We start from the raw sequence: 21,492 nt of genomic DNA, 5'->3' as shown, positions 1-21,492 counted from the left end.
AAATGGTGCATGAGGAGTGGTTGAAACCAGATTTTTACGCACAATGTATAAAGAGAAGACCTTTTTTTCCCTTACTGATATTAAATCAGACAGAACATTCCCTGTATTATATTACAAGATTAGCAGAACTAAAACTGAAATTCCTGTTTTTTTATGTATATTTTTGTGACTCTCTTTGTGGCAGGTAGGTAGGCCACCCTTGCACACCCATAAATTTTTAGCTCTGGCCACAATTTTCATTTTGGTGCTTGGATAAAGGTTTCAGGATCACTTTGTTGTCTTATGTTTGACTTAGATGTCTTTCAGATGCCTCCCAACTAATTTGGTTCTATGCTTAGGGTCATTGCCCATTTAGAAAACCTCTTTACACCCAGAGTTTCTTTCTGGTTGACGTCTTTAGATTTTGCATCAATATATCCATGTAATGTCCCTTTCTCATCATGCAGCAAAAACGCCCTGAACTGTGATCCTGTCACCCTCATATTTTACTGTAGGCCTGGTGTTTTCAGGGTTCCTACAACTGTGAAGTTTTTTTTTTTTTTTTGCCAGCCACTTCAGTTTTATCACCAGACCATCCTTCAGCTCATCTGCACTTTTGGTTCTGGTGTCTCTCATCTTCCTCTTGACCATACTCCATAAAATACCAGCAGAGGTACCAGAGGGGCACAGCCTCTACCACAAAATTCCAGCGTAGAAAGAATGCATCTCACCTCAGTGCCGTGGTGTTTTACCAGGAGAACCCTTCAGTTCGTTTCCGTAGCGTTCTTCTTCGTGTTTGTGGTTTGCCACACCTTCTGTCTAAACTCAGCAGCTGAGGGGTGCATGTAGCACTTTTCAGGAAACCCGCGAGTATTTTTAGGAGCAAAGTAGGGCTTTTAGATATTGAGCCGTCAACTGAAGGGACAAGTAAAGAACTGTGGTTAGATTCAGAGGATTATATGGCTCAAATGACATTGTTTTTTGTGATAATGAGCTTTTCTTGAGCTGGTTTATGTTCATTCATAATAACCCCATGGCCCCCTCAAAATTAGTGGGGCACTGATTGCAGTCTTCTGACCTGACCTGCCGATTCAGATTATTTATTTTTTGGTCTGAAACATTGCTAAATACAACAAGAAAGTTGACAACAGTGGGAAGACTATTGTTAGTTGCACTCATGCAGACGTAACCTGGTCAATCAGCCCTCTCTCCCGGCAGAGCAAAAGGAGACAGCGGCCATTTTTCAGGCCTCTGTGGAGGTAGACAAGATCGGTGGATAAGATCAGTTTCTCATGTAATGTCCAATCGTCAAATTCCTAATATTAAGGAAACCGGGGATGATTTGTAGGTGGATCCCTACAACAACAAAAAAATAAATAAATAAATTGAAATGTACCTTAAGTATACCTTAAAAGCAATAACATCAAATCAGTTCAACCAGAAGACATAGCGCACCATTGACAACCATGCTGACATAGTTTGTGTTTATTACAGTATAGCATGAATCAATGAGCAATGAAATACAATACAAAGTGAAAACATAATGTTATAACAGAACAAATATAAAATTAATGGTAATTGCATATTTGTATGAAAACAGTAGCTGAATATAATAGAAAAATAAAGCGGCACATCTCGTGTCCGTCATTGCAAAGAGAACTAATTCTAAAGATCAGAGTAGGTGGAAATTCCAGGCTTAAAAAAAAAAAAAAAGCTTCACTACCAGCAAATTCAATATGAACTCTGGAGTAAAAAACGTAAGACAAACGACACACAAAAACACAACTTTTGTACATGTACTGTAATAATAATAATAACAACGGCAATACACTGGGACACGACGAAAGCACTAGACTATTCTTGATTCTCGAGTGTCCAAGGAGGACTTGTAGGCTGCGGTCGGCACACGTTTGTGCTTACTTACGTCGTCGTCGTTGCTGTCCGGTCCGTTTCATTAGTCCCAATAAAGCTCTATGCAGATGATAACAGTAAATATCTCCGTGTTTTACAGCTACAGCATCACTAAATATACAACAATCAACGAATCCCAGCATCACACGCAGACTCATACAGTCATCTAACATTAAAGTTGTCCTCTCAATGCCACGCTGGAACGCCAGGACACATTGGGATTTTTATTTTTTATTTATTTACTTTTTAAAATTTTGTAAAAAGTGCTAAGACACGATTTATGCATAAAAAAGATATTGCACTACTCGTGAGGTCTTACACCGATTTACCCTTTTGTGACAGGCACCGCCTTAAAACAAATGTCTGTGCAGCACGACGCTAACACAGTTAAGGCAGCCAAAAGCTCTTAATATATTAGGCGAGGTGGAAGCTTGTGGGGGTTTTTTTTAACCACTCTAATATTGTACAAAAGAAAACTCAAAAGAGGTCCGAGTGGATTGAAACTTCAGGAGCACTCAGTCAAAATATGTAGCAGCCGTTTGGGGAGTTGTCAGGTTTTCAAACGATGGATGTGCTTTCGCTCTGTTCACTTTGAAAGACAGTGTGCACTTTATGGTAAACGTGGCGGTTGGCAGCGAATTTGTGGCCTGACCTCCACGGAAACATCCACAACTCCGTGTGGCATTCACCGTGGATTTAAGACGCACTGTGCTCAATGTTTGCCTTAATGAAACACTGAGGGGCGACAAAAAAACAAACAGTTAAAATCAGACTGGTTTAAAGGAATATTTCACCCCAAAAATGGCAGTAAATTTCAGCAATACGAAACTACCGTGGCCTAAAGGGATTTTAATGGGATGTTGAACTACACAATCGATAGTAAAGCTGCGCTAAGAGACAAGGACTCGAGCAGGTTTGTAATGTCATAACATGATGCTTAACAGTTTAAAGGAGCAGCAGACACTTCTGAGGTGAATTAACCCTTCGAGGTCCTTAACAGTGAAAAGTGAACTTTTTTAAAATTAGTAATTAGATGAAGTGAGGCCTCACAGTGTATTGCAAAAATAATTAATACCCTTGGAAGTTTTTATTATTTCTGACAACGGATGTTGTTCGGATTTTGTAAAACGGACCAATAAAAAGTAGCAATTGTGAAATGGAAATTAAATCTAAATTTTAATTTTTCTTTATAAATATGTTTAGTAAAAAAAACAAAAAAACCTGGGTGTATATATCTGGAGGTTTTTTTGTGTTGACTTGGTTTTGCCCTTAGTTTTATTAAATGTTTTTTCTCCTTTTGTTGAAGAAAAAAGAAAACTCAAACTAGTGCATTGTATTGCTTTTTGATGCACTGTTTTGTGAGTATTATTTTAAGTGTGTCAATAGGTGCGTATGTTCAGTAAGAATTCTGTATTTATTGTAATCTGGTTGACTGGCTCTAATAAAAGTCATCGATTAACCCTTTGCTCTGATACCTGTAAATAAAATTGTCTTCAGAGATCACAGTAATGAATTGAGTCCATCTGTGTACTCAATTATGCTGTTTTGTGAAGATCTCAGACATTTTTTGGAAATCACTGGGCGTAGCCTTACAGACTTGCGTCTCTAAATGCAACGGACTTCTTTTTTAGACGTCGATTCATAAACAAAGTTGAAAATCGTGTACCAGTTTCCTTTCACTTCTTTGTGTTGGTCTATCAACTGAAATGCCAAACACACTGAAGATGGGACAAGTGACAAAACGAGAAAGGATTGAAGAGTACAGAAACCTTTCCAAGGCGTTGTATTGCCTCCAAAACTTAGCGGCCCGCTCACTCTGCTGCATTTTTCTGTATGTTTTCAACAAACCTTTTAAAACATCACATTGTCGACAGCCACAGTTTCATCACACATCATCAGCGATCAAGGCTTTTAATCTTTAATGCGTTTACTTGGTTTGCCAACGGCTTATGGCGAAAGCTCGTCTTCAGTCGGGAGTTGACTTTACTTCCTCCGGTCGGCCGGTCGCCCAGCCTGGCTGCAGGGTCAGCAGGCTGACAGCAGAAAAGTCCTTGTCGTCGTTCGGGGCCTTACTGATTAGACGGGAGCAGGCCCTGTCTCTGGGCGTGTTCCAATATAGCATTGTAGCAGAAGTAGTACTGCTCCGGCGTCTGAATGCTGAAGGCCCGCTGCGTTCTCATGCGACGCACTGTCTGAAACACGTTGAGGGAGCCCACGTCCTGGAGCTGGGACAGACAGATGTCCAGGGCGCAGAAGGTACCTGCCGAGAACAGGGACAAGTCAGACTCGCACCTGTATCAGACCTCTTGAAATTGTTCGAGCTTTTACATTTGTATCGGTCCAACCACTTGAAAGTCCCGTTCCACTTGATTTGCGTTGTGCTTCATTGCTGCAGAAAGACGCCGCTTTGGGGAAATGCCACTTCAGCATTGCCTTCCCGTGCAATTAACACTATGCTGTACAAAATTTGACCGACGATAAGACTGCACAAATTGGAATGGAAGTACAACCCTTTCGAAAAAACTAATTTTTCTGTATGTTTTTCTTTGTGCTAGGCCATATCGGCCCTTTGCAAAACTGCAACTTAAATGCCTTTTTTTGCGTTTTCACAAGTCACATGATAAACAGCTAGATGTTAACACTGACGGAAAAGACGTAAAAGACAACAGGAAGTGGTAGGAGGATGATGGCACGGCATGTGATTAAGTGACTTATCGTGTAAACAAACACAATTGTGAAATTGTGTTTTTTTTTGACATTAGCAAAATATCGACAAAGTTTTGCGAACATTTGTAATGGAAGCGCAGACACAATAAATTGTGTGAGAAACTCTTTTTAAAGAAATTGACCTAAACTTCATTTTTGTTGGTAAGAACAGACCAAAACTTAGGCAAGAAAGATAAAAAAAACACCACAAAAATATTTCCACAATAGAAACTTTTCTAATAAAGAAAACATGCAAAACTATATTCAGATTTTTGATCTTGTCATTTACACATCCTTTACTTACAAAAAACTGACTTCTTTATTATTATATCACATCATTAGTATACTATATATTTACTATATGCTAAGTTTTTCTGTTGAAAAAACAAAAAAATTGCCACCTGTAGGTACTTTTGATTGGAAGATTTTGCAACACTGCAAAATGTGAAAGGACATAATGTTGGAAAATGCACTTCATCTTCCTCACGTTTAAGCCCATGTAGGATGTTTTTATGATCTGTCACTACACATGGCGTGATAAAATAAAGGGTGACTGCAGCTAAAATAATTTCGGATCACAACCGTATCAATATATCAGAAAGCACAATAATGTGACATTGTGAGAAAACCCCCCAACAGTCTCCTGGTCTTACCTGTTCTCCCAATCCCTGCACTGCAGTGGACCACCATCGGCGGTCCCAGTGAGTGGCCGGTCCACTGAGGGCCCAAAGCCTTCACCATTTTCCTTTGTTGCCTCTTCACAGCTCCCAGGAAGTCGATGAGAGTCACCGCTGACGTAGGCACGCCGTAGTCCGGCCAGCTGAGGTACTGGAAGTGACTCACATGTCTCTGCTCACATGTCTGGACAGGTGAACAAAAACACATTAGAATGCTTGAAATGCTTTGGTTACACACGGGGGTGTAGAATTCAAGGGACTGTGTGACATGTGTTTGAATCAACAGTTTTTATGTTCAATTTGAAGTATTGCAATAGACAAGGTTGAAATGGCAAAATTCTAAATAACAGCCACAATTTTGCAAAAAAAAAAAGAAATTGTACACTTGTCCGAGGTGGTTTTTGGCTTTTCCGAAAAATAGATGATGCACTAAAGCGGAGATTTAGCGCATACTGGGATTCTGACATAGCGAACGTTTACCTCACATTTACTTCACATTTACCTCACATGATTGATCAGTGGTTTCCTCCAGGGGCTTGGATTGGATTTGCATTTCTTCCTCTACGTCTCCGGATAGTATGTAATGTCGCTAACACTTGTTGACATGACAGAACAACTGCAACTCGCCTGATAGCGTCCTGAAAACGTTTGTTTTTCTGAGACGGATGGTCCATTTTAATTTGCAACCTCTACTTCCTGTTTATTACTACCATGGGTAGCATCAACATCTGATGTGCGCTGTGCGTAACCTGGTCAAAACTAGGCTATGCAAACCATCTATTGGAAACTCAGGTGAGTTTCCAGTAGATGGAAACTACATTTTACATTTTATTTTATTTTTTGTGACATTTTAAAAGCTTGCTCAAAATTTGCATGACGATTGGATTGAGACCTAGCTATTGTTGGTATTTTGTAATGGATTTAAATAAATACACAATAACAATGCAGCATGTTGCCAGCAACAAAGTACATAAAGATCCACCTTAAAACTGGAACTTTGCAAAGTGATCTACAGGTCAGAGTTAAATTGTCTAATTAAAATAAAACTACATCAGGAAATTTCATGGTACTGGGCGTAAATTGGCGTAAACAGCAGCCAAACCTTGAAAGACATCCAGAAAGCCCAAGGACCGTTTTTTTCCTAACACAGATTTCAATAATTGGAGAAACACCTGGCTCCAGAAAGGCCAAGATCCTGGTGCAAAGTAATTATTTTAAAAAGCTCATGTAACACACACTATTAAAAGTTTTTAAAATCTTCTATTTTTAAATCTAAATCAGAAAAGCTCTCTTTATCTGTGAAAACGAGAACAAGCTATGCATCATACGCCATTTTCCCCACCTGAAATCTCAGCACATAACAGCTTTCAAGTTATAAGAAGTGCTTAGAAATTTCCAGGGATCTATTTGTGCTTTGTTTAGTTAAAGAGAAATCCTACACCCAGAGAAGAAGCGTGTACCTCCGTGTTGTGCAGCTCCAGAGTGGTGTGGTTGTAGTGGGTGTGGTGGTCCACCCTCTGGTTCACCACTGCTATGTGGCCATAGACCTCCTGCCCGCCTTCCTCCAGGGGCCAGTACTGTCCACACTTCCTCCGACTGCCCTCGTCCGTCCTGCGGCACCGAGACACGTCAAGAAAACCAAACCTGTCCAAAATTACGAAAACAGAAACACCTGGGACCCTTTTGGGGGTTACCTTGTTGTCATGACAATCAGAAGCACGTTTTGATCCCAGACCATTCTCCAGAAATCCCCGTAGGTCCTGTCCAGTGGTCCTGTGACGTACAGGGGAGCTTACAGCATGTCTCGCGGAGACAAGTCTAGTTGCATGAAGTAGACTTCAATAAGAAGAAGAACTTTAATTCAAAGCGTCTAGCAGTCCTACCTTGAGTACCAATGTACGCGTTCTTCTGTTTGTAGCCGTCCATAAAGCTTGCGTTGATGTAATCCGATCTCTGAAAGAATAGCAAAGCTCAAAGTTTGGGATATTGATTGCACAATGTGACGGTATCGGCCGATGTAGGTCTTTCATTTTTACATTTCACTCTGATATGTTAAAAAACTGGGCTGATGTTTATTTCCATGTTGTTATTCTTGTGGTATGTGGTATTTATTTGGGCATGTGACAAGATTGTGTGATGTTTAACTGAAGTAAAGAAGTAATGACATTAGCGTTGGGGACACAAGATGTTTAGCATTGAGATGCTATTTTAGGCCTGGATAGCTTTGGCTAACTCCACTTAGGACAACTTGAACAACAGTCTGGTCCAGCGTCCCATCAGATTAACCCCAAGTGGGCCTAGTGAAGCGGTTTTGTCATACATTGTTATTTTTTGTGGAGATAGCGAGTGCATCAGATTTACGGGTGCAACAGAAACGTGCAAATGCAAACTTAAAATGTCATTAATTACTCAAAATTAACATGTTAAAATCTGGATCCTAATATGTACGATATACTGGTAAATCCCGGTTATCTTCCTTGTAATAATATTGGCTATTGATATCGGCCCAGATTTTCATATTGGTGCATTCCTAGATTGAATCGATTCCTACCGAGCTGAAAACACACAAGTTCAGAAGACATGCGGTCAGCTGAAAGAGAGCATTGTATTTCATTTCTGTTTGTTTGTTTTTCAGTCCTTACCTCGTTTCTGCGGGGCTTTAGACGAACTCTCGTTTGGTCAAGGCACAGCACATCGCCATAGCGATTCTTCTCCTGATTGTAGGCCAACCTGTCGAACCAAAGCAACACCAAAGATCACTACTGACACCTGCTGCTCCTCACTGGTATAGCTAAATTGAACTGTGTAATTGTGAAGTTACAGTGAGCAGGTTTCGATTTCCTTCAACAAATAAAACGCTGAAAAAGTGCTTTGACTAAAAAAAACAAACAAACAAACAAAAAACCCTGATTAAATACATTTACTTTTGTGAATGTAATAAGAAAAAAGTGAAAAAATATAAATAGGGGAATCAATAAAAAAAAACAGAAAAAGGGGTTCAAGCAGAAGAAGTGTGTTACCTGATGTCATCTAACTTCTGCATCACTGGATTCATCTCATTCATAGCTGCATATGAATTATTCACACTGAGCCAGATTTTATTACACCAATTAAATGAATTGCAATGTGATCTATTTGCAGCTAAATGCTTCATATGTCCCAAACAGGAGGAGCAGAGAACTATATTAGTGTATTATAAGGTCTTTTTAATGTCCACATTCATCTAAATGATAGAATATCTATAAATAAATAGCAGATTTCTGAAGATGACTGTAAATGTCTGGGCTGCACCAATCCCATATTATTGTCTGTATTAGTGCCGATATTGGGGGAAAAAACAAACTAGATAGAGTATTGTGACAATGTGCCCGATCCGTAAAGGCAGATCTAGTCAGTCTAATTCTATGCTTTGTACTCTGAGGGACATCATGCTTTATTACTTATTTTACATTATATTTAGGATTTTTGAACCATTTGAGAGAAGGTTTGTTGCATTTCATTTTTGTCAATTTCAGTTTCTCTATTATTTATTTTGCATTGGCTGTTAAAATCCTAGTTTCACTGACAGAACTATTTAAAGTTGTTTTTTACATGTTTGACCAAACTTGTGAAGCTGTTGGTGTATTAAAGTGTGCTGTGATGGTGCAGAGTTGTAAGATACATTTGTAATTACACCTTTTTATTACATCTTTTTAAATGGATGAATTGGAGAACAGTTTGTGCTGAAACTGTAAGAGTAGCAAAGGTACGGTCACTCATGCAACACAGGGCTGTCCATTACAACTGCCTTTTCAGCAAAACAATGGAAAATCAAAATTTTCCAGGGTTATTATTTGTAAGTGGAAAATTCATAGGGTGTATAGGCAATAGATAAAAACCACCACAGATTGAATCTTTTCAATTGTTGACAGCCAAATTACATGACTGACAGGAATCCTATAGGATTGTCTGGAATAAGTTTTTTTTTGTTTTTGTGGCGTTTATAATTACGTTAATTTTGTTGTGAATGTGTAATATGTATAAGCTCCTCGGCGTAGACTGGGCTCTTATGAGTATTTTGTGTTTGTTCTGTTTGTTTTATTTGTTTTTTTTTTATCTATAAATATTCAAATATTAGCAAAAAATCGAACTTCAGTACATTTATGTCGGTTGTAGTTTCCTATATACTGAATTTAGGCTTCTACATCGGTGTTTAAAACCCCCCAAAACAAAATAATGTTTAAAGCACTTTCTGGATCAAATCTGTATTGGCCGATACTAAACCTCAGGTATCGGTATCGGAAGTGAAAAAAGGTGGATCGGTGCGTACCTAGTCCGCACATGTATCGACTTTGTTGCTATATTTTTCAACTTTTCAGACAAAAATAACAACACAAAAAGTAAGTTAAAAAAAGAAATGGAATCAGGAGGTCAGGCTAGATAAAGACCGTCGATCAGCTGGAAAACTGCAATCGGAGCTTCCCATTAAGCGTAGACAAAGCAGACGTTACTTCAGGACGACTCACTGTGAGCAGTGGAAGGTTCCGGGAGGCGCCTCCCTGCGCAGCTCCTCATACTCCTGGTAGACGCCCGAGCACTGCAGCCGGCCCAGGTGCGCCAGCAGCTCCTGCGGCCGCATGGCCTCGGGCCCCGGCACGTGGATGGACGAGTCTTCCAGGGGGATTCCCACCAACTCGTCCACGGGGTCCACCCGGCCGTTCTGACCCGCCAGCAGCTCCTGGTTCCAGCCCGAAGCGTCCAGCGGGAGCAGGCCGCCCAGGTGCTGGGGCAGGCAGTCTCTGGGGAGGTGCTGGGGCAGCTCGGCCATTTTCACCATCTGAACCTGGAGTCAGAGGGGGAAACTGGGGATTCGATGACCGAGATTCAATGATCCAGAAGCTAAAAATCCTTCATGATTTTAGTTTGAAGGATGGTTTACCCTCTCCCTCAGTTTCTCCTTCAGCAGCAGGCTGAGCAGATTATAGGGGACTCGAAACCACACAGGGGCCCCCACAATCAACACCTTCTTCAGCCTGGCAGGGAACGCCCCCTGGTGGACAGAGACAGAACACTTCATATTAAAACTATAGATTTTCTAGACAAAGATTTTCATCTTCAGAAGCTAATTTTTGTGAACAAAACAGCCCAATAAAATCTAGTGAATTATCGCTTTATTGTTATTATTATTGTTACTTAAGGGCAAAAAAAAAAGCTATACTTTTCATTTGAAAGACTATAGTTGGCGTCCGTATTGTCAATAATGTCTTCCAATAACATAATCACACAAAGATAATTTATAACGTCCTGCCAACTTGTAACAATATGCCCCACTGGGCTTAGCACGTTTTCTGAGACAAACAATAAAATTTATTGAAATATGGTAAATAAATAACATTCACATCCCTGGGTTTATAGATTAAATTAGTTTGTTGTGTAGTTTGTGTTCATTTGCCATTTGGAAAAGCCTTTATGACCTGGACGACACTTGTAGCACTTGATTTAGCTTTAGTTTGTCTAATTGAGAGGCATTTATAACACTTCCTAATTGAGTGCCATGAGAAATGCACTGACTTCAGGTTAATTTGCCCGACTAGTGACCTTCCAGTCACAAAATCAAAAATTGGATAATTTTTCCAATCAGTAAATTCAACCGCATCAGGTCGGGAATAATTTTCAGATAAGGCGCTGTAACTAGGGAAACAATACAAAAAAAAATGAAAACTATATCAGAGGAAACACAAATATGAAAGAAGCTGCTAAACATTTTGAGAAATTGTTCAGGCTGCAGGAGAGCGAGAGAGAGCAAGACATTCAGTATTCTGCCTCCTGTATTTTCCTTTTGGAAGCAGGAAAACACATCTGAAGACCATTTAGATGGCAGCAAAACACCTTTGTTGTATCTTTTTATAAGAGAAATCAGAATCTGTATCATCCGCAAGAACTGGACATCAAAAATCGGTTGCCAAATTCTGACTGTTGCCTCCCGAAGAAAGCAGATTTGACCTAATTTTTTGCATTGTGGCCATTCGATTTAAACCAGTGAATCAGCGATTCCAACCTTGAGCAGATTGAGGATCTTCTTGCTCAGATCCAGCTCGAAGTTGGTGTAGTTGGAGCCCGCCATGTCGTAGATGAACACCAAGCCATTCCTCTGGGTCTCAAAGCTGATGAGAGTAAAGAGAAATCTGCATGTTTTCACATGGTACACCGAAAAGGTGAAGCCATCTATGTTTGAAAAATGTAAATGTGCACCTTCTTTTTTTGTCAAAACACAATTTTAGAAGTGATTGGAATAACGTAGTGAGCAGGCATTTAATTGAAGGGAAAAATCAGAAATCTGTCTCTTTGAGCAGAAAAGATTCTGCAATCAAAAATCAGAATTTCTGGTGGTGGTGAGGTCACCTTTCTACGGCCCGGTCCAAAAGGTAGAAGAGAGCCTGGAGCACAACATGGTTGCCTGTCTTGTTGGGATGATGAAGCTTGGCTGTGTACAAAGCGATGGAGGCTCCTGTCGGGTCCCGGACGCTCTGAAAACGGAGAATATCAACAAATAAGAAACATTTAATCTAATCTGGATCACAGATTTTGGATTTGTATTTATTCAGCCGCTCCGTGTCAATACTTTGTAGAACCAACTTTCACTTCAATTACAGCCTTACAGTTTTTTGGTCTCTACTTGCTTTGCTCATCTAGAGACTGACATTTATCCCCATTCTTCTTTGCAAAAACAAGAATTAAGTCATAATATTATGACAATAAATTGACATTAGCAGGATAAAAAGACACTATTACCAGAAGGAAGTTGTGAAATTGATAGAAAAAGTTGCAAAGCTTTGATAATATAATCAAGATCTGACGTGAGCAGCTCATCTCATCTGTGGTTCGTTCATCGAAACAGACGCAGCCCTTTGCAAAGATTGTTTCAAAGTCCTGCTACTGATAATAATTTGGCGCTGATGTGTTAAACAGATTAATTATGTTTATTTGTAAAACAGATACCAAAATATAACTTCACAAGATGCTTCACATTCCTCATTTTCAGTTCTTATTTTTTGTGTGGGAGTTATCGTAAAATTACTACTTCATTTTACTAGTATTACAACTTTATTCTGGCAAGATGAGTCTATCTTCACTATATCACTGCTATTTCATCTTTAATGTCATACAAATTATTTCTTGTATCCCTATGACTATTTTGGCAGTATGACTTTATTCTTGTGACATTACAACTTTTTTTCTGACATTATTGCGACTTTATTCTCATATTATTTTGACTTATTGTTGTACTACTTTGTTTTTATCCTGTGATGGTACCTCTCTGGTTAGTTCCTCTCCTTGCTCAGCCATCTTTCAGACGATGGACTGAACATTACTCAGAGATGTAGCTGTCACAGAAAATGCAGGTGTGAAAACTTTTGCGAGGTACAACAGCAGCAGAACCACGATTTGGATTTTCGGCCAAAAGCTCGTGCTTTCTCGTCAACAACACGAAACATGTCGACAAGTGTTGCTTTGTTTGGTTTCATCCTGACCAACACCCCAGATCAAAGCGACCACCGGGGGGCAGTACGGATCACAGAGTGTGTGTGTGGGGGGGCGGTGGGGAGAAAGGGCGGTCAACAACAATCACCATCAATATAAAGATCCTTTAGGTAGCACACCTCCATCTTGGTTGATTTCTTTTTTTCCACTTTGCACCCCTAACAGCGCCGCGGTGCCACTCCGTCGACCGGAGCGCTCCTTTCTGTACGTGAATTATCGTGTTCTCTCTTTGGCACGGGAGCTAAAAATACATCAGACAGGATATGAATCCTGCTGCTGAGGCTGGAGGACTCAGACGTCAGACCAGAGGATGTGTAGCATCAATGCCGCTGTGGCACGTCAGAGAGGGGAAGGAAGAAAGGGAAGGCAGGAAAAGTAGCGGGAGGGAAGGCTTTTCTTTCTTTTTTTTTTTCTTTTTTTTTTGTTTGGTTTGTGTCTGCGAGCACATGACGACTGACAGGATAAACTTATCTGGCAGTTTAAAGCCGGTTAAGACCTGTGGAAGCATTATGTGCATCATAAATTCAGATGCTCCATAAAGAACATTATGTGATAAGGTTCCATCCTCCATCCTCCATATCACACAGGGATTCAGAAACCCTGCAATAAACATGCTGCTGGATTTCACCTGGCAGCTGTCGGTGGTGATTAGAGCTGTCCGGAATGTGCGCTGTGAAGTATTCACACCCTTTTGATTTCAGGTCACAACTGTGAACTCCACAGCATTTTTTACAGGTGGCAGCGGGATTTGATGTGAACGTTTTCTGATCCGCCTAAAAACAATTTGAACTTAATAGTAAGCAGGTATCCGATGTTTGTTAGGGAACATCAGTTTTTTTGCAATTCTGAGATTGTGGAAATTTATGCAAAATGTTTATTTTGCATTGCAAATTTCCCCCCCAAAAAACAGTCAAAACATTTGAGTTTAAGTTACAGAGACCTCCCACCTGCAGGTGGCAGTATTTTCTATTTGTACAATGTTGCTACCTCAGCCTCACTTGATGTAATCTTGCAGCTATGCAACGTGTCGATCTCAAATATGGCATGTAACAAAAAGTCACGTTTACAGTCATAAGTAAGCACAAATATTGCTAAATTCTTTCCAAATATCTCTAAATATTTCTCAAGTGAGACCAAGATGTAACTTTTTGGCCTGAATGAAAACCATATATATGATGGCTCTTGATAATTTAGCTAAAAAAAAGTCTTGAACCAACAATTGAAAAAAAAAAAAATATATATATATAGATACACCGAATGCAGATTTTAGCTGTTTTCTTAATCGTTTGTTGTTGTTTTTTTTGCATGGAATAAATATATTCCATACAAAAATCTGTGGTTGCATTTCTCTTGACCACATACTGTAGTTGTGCAATTTGAGATTTTGAAAATTAATTTTCTTGGTGGAAACAGCAATTTATTTTTTTCACTGAAAAGTTTTGACGCTAGGATGAGATGAGTGTTTTTTTGGCTGCATCAAAATCAACTCATTTTGCAAAATTGCAATGGAAAAACTTTTTCCGCATCACGTGGGTGACATGATCAACAACTGGATGTTGCCACTTGTGCAAACCATAAAGAAGAAGATATGAAGTAGTTTGGAGGATGATTTTTTAATGACTGATTGTGTGGACAGACGTATTCACGTGCGATTTTAATTGCATTTCTTTTTTAATGAAAACAACGCAATTTCAAAATTGTGTTTTTTCGACATTAGCGAAATATGGACAAAGTTTGGCGTACATTTGTAACAGAAACGTAGCTAGTCATTTATATTATTGTTGTCTCATCATCATGTTGGAAAGAAACTAAGTCCTTTTTTTGTTCACATCATTTTAAAACAAAAAAATTGTTTTAGCAACCCTCTTTTTGTAAATGTTTTATAATTTTCTTTGTTTTTAAAACCTAAAACCAGACATAAAATGGTGGTTCTTTAAAAATAACCACAAATTTTATAATGGACATTTTTATTCAATTTTTTTTGGTTGCCTCTTCACAAAACTTTATGCAACATTTATGGCTCTAAACGAGTACAAAAACATCTCTGGTTTCTGAAAGTTGCGAGGTTTCGCCACCCAGTCTGACTGACTTTGAGCAATATTATAAAGAGAAATCTGACTCTTATCAGTTAATACAGGCGTTTAAAGGAAAAAAAAACAACATTCTTACCAACACTGTGAATTTTCCACTGAGCAGCTCGGAGCGCAGCGGCTCTTCCTGAGGCTGCAGTCTGACGATCCCTTCTTTAAGACGCGTTTCCTGAAGACGAACAGATCAAAAGGGAGCAAGGTGAAGTCAGCCTGCTGGGAAGCCAGAGGAGCTGAATTCCTCTGCGTGAACAATAGAGCCGCCGCAGGAAGACCCGTGTTATTTCTAGCTGGAATCTAGGAAACCCTGGAGTGATCACGTGGAGGTTCCTTCAACCTGATCTTAAGGTGCTTGGACTAGGTCGTTGAAATCTACCTTGAGTTTTACATTTAAATAGATGAAAACAAAGATTAGGGACTCTCATCTTGGTTTCTGCAGACTAAAATGTCATGATGATGACGATAACATTAACAACTTTTATTCTCTTTATACACTCCTCATCTTATATATCATTGCAATCTGACAAGACACAAACTTAGACATTAACATGGACCGAAATAAATATGATCAAAGCTTAAATTCATTTTTTTAGAGAGTGGGACACAAAGCATGATCAAATATTAAACGTAAAATCATGAAATATAAGAAAGTTTGGTTTTATTCTGCTTACCTAAAGGAGAAAAAAACATGTCACTCTCAACATTAGCCTAACTCTCATCCATTCTCTATAAATACACACAAACTGATCTTCAGCTGGTTCCCAAGTGATTTTTATTGAACCTTTAAGTGTCCGTAAATCACAAAGATGAACCACCGAGACATTTTCATAAAACGGATAAAATCCTAGATTTAAAAACAAGCATACATTACATCATCATATTAATGTTTAAATTCAGAAATAATTCATCTCAAAGGGAAATTTTGATGTTGTCATGCATAATTTCATCATCAGCTGACGGCAAGCTCTGCTAATCCACCTCATTTGCTTTTGCTGCTTCATTAAATCTCCGTCTGGACGACTTTTTTTTTTTTTTTTCAAATTTATCCGGTGTCGTAGTTCAGGTATTATTTGATGTTTGAAGATGCTAATCAGCTGCTCCAAGTTGTAGGGGGCAGAAAATCCTCTGTTGCTATAGTTACGCATCATAACAACAATCCTTGCACCTGATCCACATCCAAACCCAGAGGGAATGACTCAACTACATATTTCTGAACAAAAGTATACAAAAAGTACCAAATCAGAACTGATGTAACAGAACGTTTAAGTAGCATGCTTTCAGGCTGGCTACTCCTGGTTGTAATGAAGGTCTTCATTACTGGTCAGGATAGCACTTTAATTATGTGCAAATGATAATGAGACGGGTACAAATAGATTGAAGTATTTTATTGGGTGTTTTATGCAGGGCATCTCAGTGGGTATTGAGGGTGTCCTGGGGGGAATAATATAAATGAAGTAGGTATGGTAATTATGAAATGTATTACAAATGTTTGTAGATTAAGGCTTACCTCTGCCTGAACACCTGGTAAAGATTCCGGAAGAGACCAAGTGCAGATGGAAGAGGGGGAACAAAGCCTGAGGCATTTTAGAAGTGATGAATAAATTAATATTTATATGAGGGTAGTTTTAGATAGCAAATGAGTATGTAACCATGAAGAATGTTTGTTATTTATGTGTTGAAGATTGGTTGTTTTGTTAAGTTGTTTGGTGTATATGTGGTTTGTTCTATCCTGTCTTTTGAGAAGTGTGTTAATTGGTACCGCCCAGGATTACAAAGCCTGCATGTTGGCCACATGATAGGAAGTAATAGGTGCGGGTGCTGCGACACCTCATGACCATGTAAGCAGGAATGTCATCTTTGTTAAATGTTGGAGATTAAAACACCTGGTTGGTTGCACTACCCCTGCCTCCAGACTCCTATTTCAGCCTCCCGCTAAGGGCCATCTTAACACTGGTACATATTTGGTAACAATTGGTGATCAATGCAATGCAATGCAATGCAAAAAAAAAAAGAAAAGAAAAAAGTAAAGTCATCAAGAAACTACAATTAAGTTGCTTCATTGCCACAAACTTCACAGTTTTAAATAAAACCTTCTAGATGAGATGTTAACACTGAAATCCAGTTTTTTTCCTAGTGGTTGGATACACTGATGTTCGCTTGCTCAGACCGATCTGTCGGCCCATGACTCGGTACAAGTGCTGTGTTAAAGGGACTTCGGTGTTGAGGTGAGAGATTAATTCTTTCTAAAAGGTCAAAGTTTTCATCATTGCGCCACCCTGTCGGGTCTGGAAACTGTCTGAGCTGCAGAGCCTCTCCGCATTTTGTCACATCATAACCACAAACTTTCGGGGGGGTTTCTTAGAGGTTTATGTGATAGATCAAAAGCAAATTAGCACTTCAATGCGAGGTGGAAAGAACTAATAACAAATAAGAATCTTTAAAATTACAGTGTGAATTTGTGTTCAGCCTCACTGAGTGAATACTATTTAGAACTACCTTAAGTCGCAGTTACAGCTACAGGCCTGTAGGGGGTGTCTTTACCAGCTTTTTGGGTGTAAATGCTGATATTTTCTGTCCGCCATTCTGTTTTGCAAAATAGCTCAAGTTCAGTTAGATTGGATGGAGACTGTGACCAAGTCCATCTGATTGGACTCCAGTATGGGCTTTGACTGGGTCATTTCAATGCTTGAAAAAGGTTGACGCTAAATGTTTACTTTTTTGTATATGGGCACCATTTTGATCTTAAAAACTAACAAAAAAAATGGTTTCATATGAGTAGAGGGCATTTTTCTACAAGTCTGCTATCTAATGTAATTTGCTTGTGACAAACTGTCATTGGGACAATTTTTCTCTTCTTCTTGCCTGTCTACCATAATGGATTTGAAACATGCTCTCACCAGAACCAAATATGGAGGAGCACCATTTATTTTCTATGCTCCACTAATCTGGAACAAACTTCCAGAAAGGTACAAAACTGCCGAAACGCTGAGTTCCTTTAAATCAAGGCTAAAAATCTGCCTATATAGTGTTGCCTTTGATAAATAATGACTTGAACATTGATTATTATATTTGATGTATATTTCTTTGATGACTTTGATGAGGGCATTTGACAAAATATGTTTGTTTTATAATTCATTACCATATTACATGGTCTCCACATGTAATATGGTAATCAAGTCAAATTCAAGACCTTATTAGACCTTTTCCAGACCATTGTGAATTAAATTTATGACCTGTAGCAATGCAGACTATGCAAAAGAAAATTGCATATTTTATGTAGTAGTAGTACCAAGCTTTTTTGCACAGAACGGGTTGAAAACAGAAGTGAGCCAGTGGCAAAGACAAATTGGCGATACATTTAAACTTAGCAATGATAGACACAAAAAAGCTAGCTAGCAAGGGTTTATTAGCAGCTCATTAGCAGTAGCCTCAGCCACTTTGAGTTATAAAAACCGAATGAAGATGTCTGGATGCAACTCAAACGTTTGCCCAACAGAAATGTCCCACAGAAAAAATAAATTAGAATATTAAATATTCCTGTCATGACAGCATCTAAGACCTGTGGTTAATGTATTCAAGGCCAACTTAGGCTATATATTTTGTAACACATTTAAGACATTTTAAGGCCGCAATTTTAGGTACATGAATTTAAGACTTTTCAAGGACTCCCTGATATGCTGTTTTTACGATCTAAAGCCCTTTGAACTGCCTTGTTGATGAAATGTGCTATACAAATAAAACTGCCTCAACTTCTGTTGGGCATTCAAAACTTCTCCACAACTTTCCCCCCGTGACATGTTTGTTATTCACTTGAATTATTTTTGGGGACTGAACACAAATGCCAGACTTTTAATATTTGTATTGGTCTACTTATATTTTTACACTTTTCGTTCGCACCCTATTAACCTTCCACCAATATTATGCATCAAATGAGAGTTAATGCTGACTGAAGAAAATGACTCAATCACTGAGATCATCAAATAAATAAGGAACTAGGAGTTTGATCACCACGTTCCACTTTGATGGTGGGAAGATCACCGGATATCTTAACCCGTTCTGCTTGTCACTTTTGATTTCACAAACTCAACTCATCTCGCCCTCCTGCGCACACACACACACACCCACGTATGCATACACGGTCGCACTACTTCACAGTGTCCCTACAGCAGAGACGGACACGCCCGGCTCCGATAGACGTGCTAAGATGTGTGGAGTCATACGTTTCTTAATGCTCCTCTTCTCTCCCATGGAGGTGGCTGAGAACACGGCAAGCAAACAAACAGGAAGCTGAAAAAAGGAGAAGATCAGCAATACTCGGTTCAGATGCACAGCTGTTGTTCATCTGTTACGCCTCAAAAAAAAAAAGAAAGTCCAGAAAAAACAAACAAAAAAATCCCATATTCCGTTTCCATCCGTCTCTTTTATTTGGAAACGGTTCCTTTACGTCAATATCGTTTGACTGCATGCTCAGCTCCTCCGTGCTAACCCCCGTGTTTCTTTTGATAACACAAGTAGGATTTGTTCACGAGTGCTTCGGTTCTCCGTAAAGTTAAAAACGCCTCTTGGAATATCCCTCTGATGATGAGTCGGCGTGAGACCGTGTTCCTGGGAATGTTGCGCTAGTCTTCGTTTTCAATGAAAACAGCTTTTGTGTTGCCGTTTGCTGCGAACGATGCGGGTACTACGCACCAACTTTCCTCAATCAATAAAGCAGGCCAGTTTTATGCTTTCAGCTCTACTGCACTGAAAGCTGCATGACAGTAAAAGTAGCATGAACTCGATCACCTTTATTAACAGAGAATAATTATGTCAACATTATTCCAGAAGCTTGTTGATGCCCATACCTCAGATGTTGAACTTAAGTTCATTTTAAATAAAAAAAATATTGTCTTCACCCCAAAGGGAAATCACATGTTGTAATAACTCCTACCAAAGTATCTTAAAAGAGTCGTTGTGGATGGCCTCTGACTGGGGCTGGACAATAGATCAATAACATTATAGATCACTATAGACAGTTGATCAATATGAATAGATAATGCATTCATTTCAATCCAGAACTGTGCAGCATTCTGGGGGATGTAGGCAGAGGAAAAGCTTTAGTTGCTCAACCTCTCATGTCCAGCTAAGCTAGGCTAGTGGCATCAACTAACTAACTCACTATTTGGTTGCCTAGCAACAACCTGTTGCACAGCAGCAGTTTAAGGCTTCTCAGAGCAACGCTGGTAAAAACATTGTTAAAGGGTTAATGGAGGAGCCATGTTGTGAGGAAGTTGTGATGACTTCCTGAAGGTGGAGTTTCAGAAAGAGCAAGACTTTCTTAAAGAGACAGAGTGCCAATTTCAGGCCCAAGTCAAATTTCTATAATATATGTAGCATTTTTATAACAAAAAATTAACATAGTTACTTGATAGTGCCATTTTATAACATAAAGTGCCAGGGAAAATAACTTTTACCTTTATTTAACGAGGTAAGTTATTAAGAACATTCTCTTATTTACAATAATGACCCGACGGAGGGAAGAACACAAAGGCAATAATCTTTGTGTTTGGATCAACGATTTCCAGATTAGTATTCAACAAAAATTAGACAACTATGTTTAATTTTATTTAAAATTTTATGTATATTACTGAGATCAAACTGGAAAAACAAACATTTATTTAGATATGTTTGTGACCCGCGGGTGATTTCAACTTAACAATTTTGACCCCATGGCAAAAATGTTTGGACACAACTGTACTAGATCAAATTACAAAAGCTTCCATCTACCCACTAAACCTTCGTCTCTGAGAAAAAGAAGTTATGTAAATATTTTTTATTACAAAATATTTAAGGATGAATCTACCTGAAATTTTTTGTTTTATTTTAACAGATCCATGTGGGTTTTACAGGAACACATCCACAATTTTGATGTGCAATCATACTAGAGCAGCAACTGCAGAAACGTTTCAGACTAGGGATCTTTGTCTGGCCTTAAACCACAAAAGGAAACTGAACTAAAGTAAATGTTATTCACAGCAAAGAGTTTTGATGCTCGTCCAACTAATCGTTACTCCTTATCGACAAAATCCAGGGCTGGCAAGTTCAGCTGGAAGCAGATGCTTTAAGCACATGATGACACATCAGGTTAGCACCGTCCCAATCCCTTACCCTGTAATTGTGGAAGAGCTCAATGGCGCGGAGGACGTCAAACTTGCGAGCCATGAGAAACTTGACGGCCAGTTCCCTGGACAACGGAGACACTCCATGCTGACTGGTCCACTTGTTGATTTCCTCTAGAAACTGCCTGGTGGCCTGGAAAGGACACGGAGAGGATGTCAGTGAGTTTGAGCTCTCCCAGTCGGATGGTCAAGCAGGGCAGGAAGTGAAACTGTACACACGCCCACGCACGCACACACACACACACACAGAGACACACAAAGTCTGAGGAAAGACGTGGAACGGATAGACGGCTTTAAGTTTGCGACTGAAACAAAGCCGTAGATGCAACTTGTCTTTATAAGCAAATATAAAAAGGCAATACGAAAACCACATATGTGCATAAAAAGACTTCTACACAAGCATTCAGCTTGTCTCCATGAACAACATTAGATGTTTCTGCTCGTCTTTTATCA

At 39.2% G+C, this 21,492-nt stretch overlaps 1 protein-coding gene across 2 annotated transcripts in view; it reads right to left on the bottom strand.

Annotated features, from left to right (window-relative positions):
• Positions 1-1,446: 1,446 nt before the first annotated feature.
• Positions 1,447-21,492, bottom strand: part of ptpn9a (protein tyrosine phosphatase non-receptor type 9a) — a 30,291-nt gene continuing 10,245 nt past the window's right edge. For both annotated transcript variants that reach the window (XM_028038597.1, XM_028038601.1), the window contains exons 3-14: positions 21,029-21,172; positions 14,964-15,053; positions 11,655-11,779; positions 11,311-11,416; positions 10,192-10,302; positions 9,779-10,095; positions 7,916-8,003; positions 7,157-7,226; positions 6,968-7,046; positions 6,734-6,884; positions 5,250-5,457; positions 1,447-4,150 (exon numbers count right to left, since the gene is read on the bottom strand). In XM_028038597.1, the coding sequence (XP_027894398.1) occupies positions 3,960-4,150; positions 5,250-5,457; positions 6,734-6,884; positions 6,968-7,046; positions 7,157-7,226; positions 7,916-8,003; positions 9,779-10,095; positions 10,192-10,302; positions 11,311-11,416; positions 11,655-11,779; positions 14,964-15,053; positions 21,029-21,172 (1,680 nt within the window). In that variant the 3' untranslated portion in view covers positions 1,447-3,959. The remainder of the gene's footprint in view (positions 4,151-5,249; positions 5,458-6,733; positions 6,885-6,967; positions 7,047-7,156; positions 7,227-7,915; positions 8,004-9,778; positions 10,096-10,191; positions 10,303-11,310; positions 11,417-11,654; positions 11,780-14,963; positions 15,054-21,028; positions 21,173-21,492) is intronic.

The sequence above is a fragment of the Xiphophorus couchianus genome, chromosome 2 (genome assembly GCF_001444195.1).
Source record: "Xiphophorus couchianus chromosome 2, X_couchianus-1.0, whole genome shotgun sequence".
Lineage (NCBI taxonomy): Eukaryota > Metazoa > Chordata > Actinopteri > Cyprinodontiformes > Poeciliidae > Xiphophorus > Xiphophorus couchianus.
The sequence above is the reverse complement of the archived record's forward strand: the minus strand, read 5'-3'. Positions and strand labels throughout refer to the sequence as shown.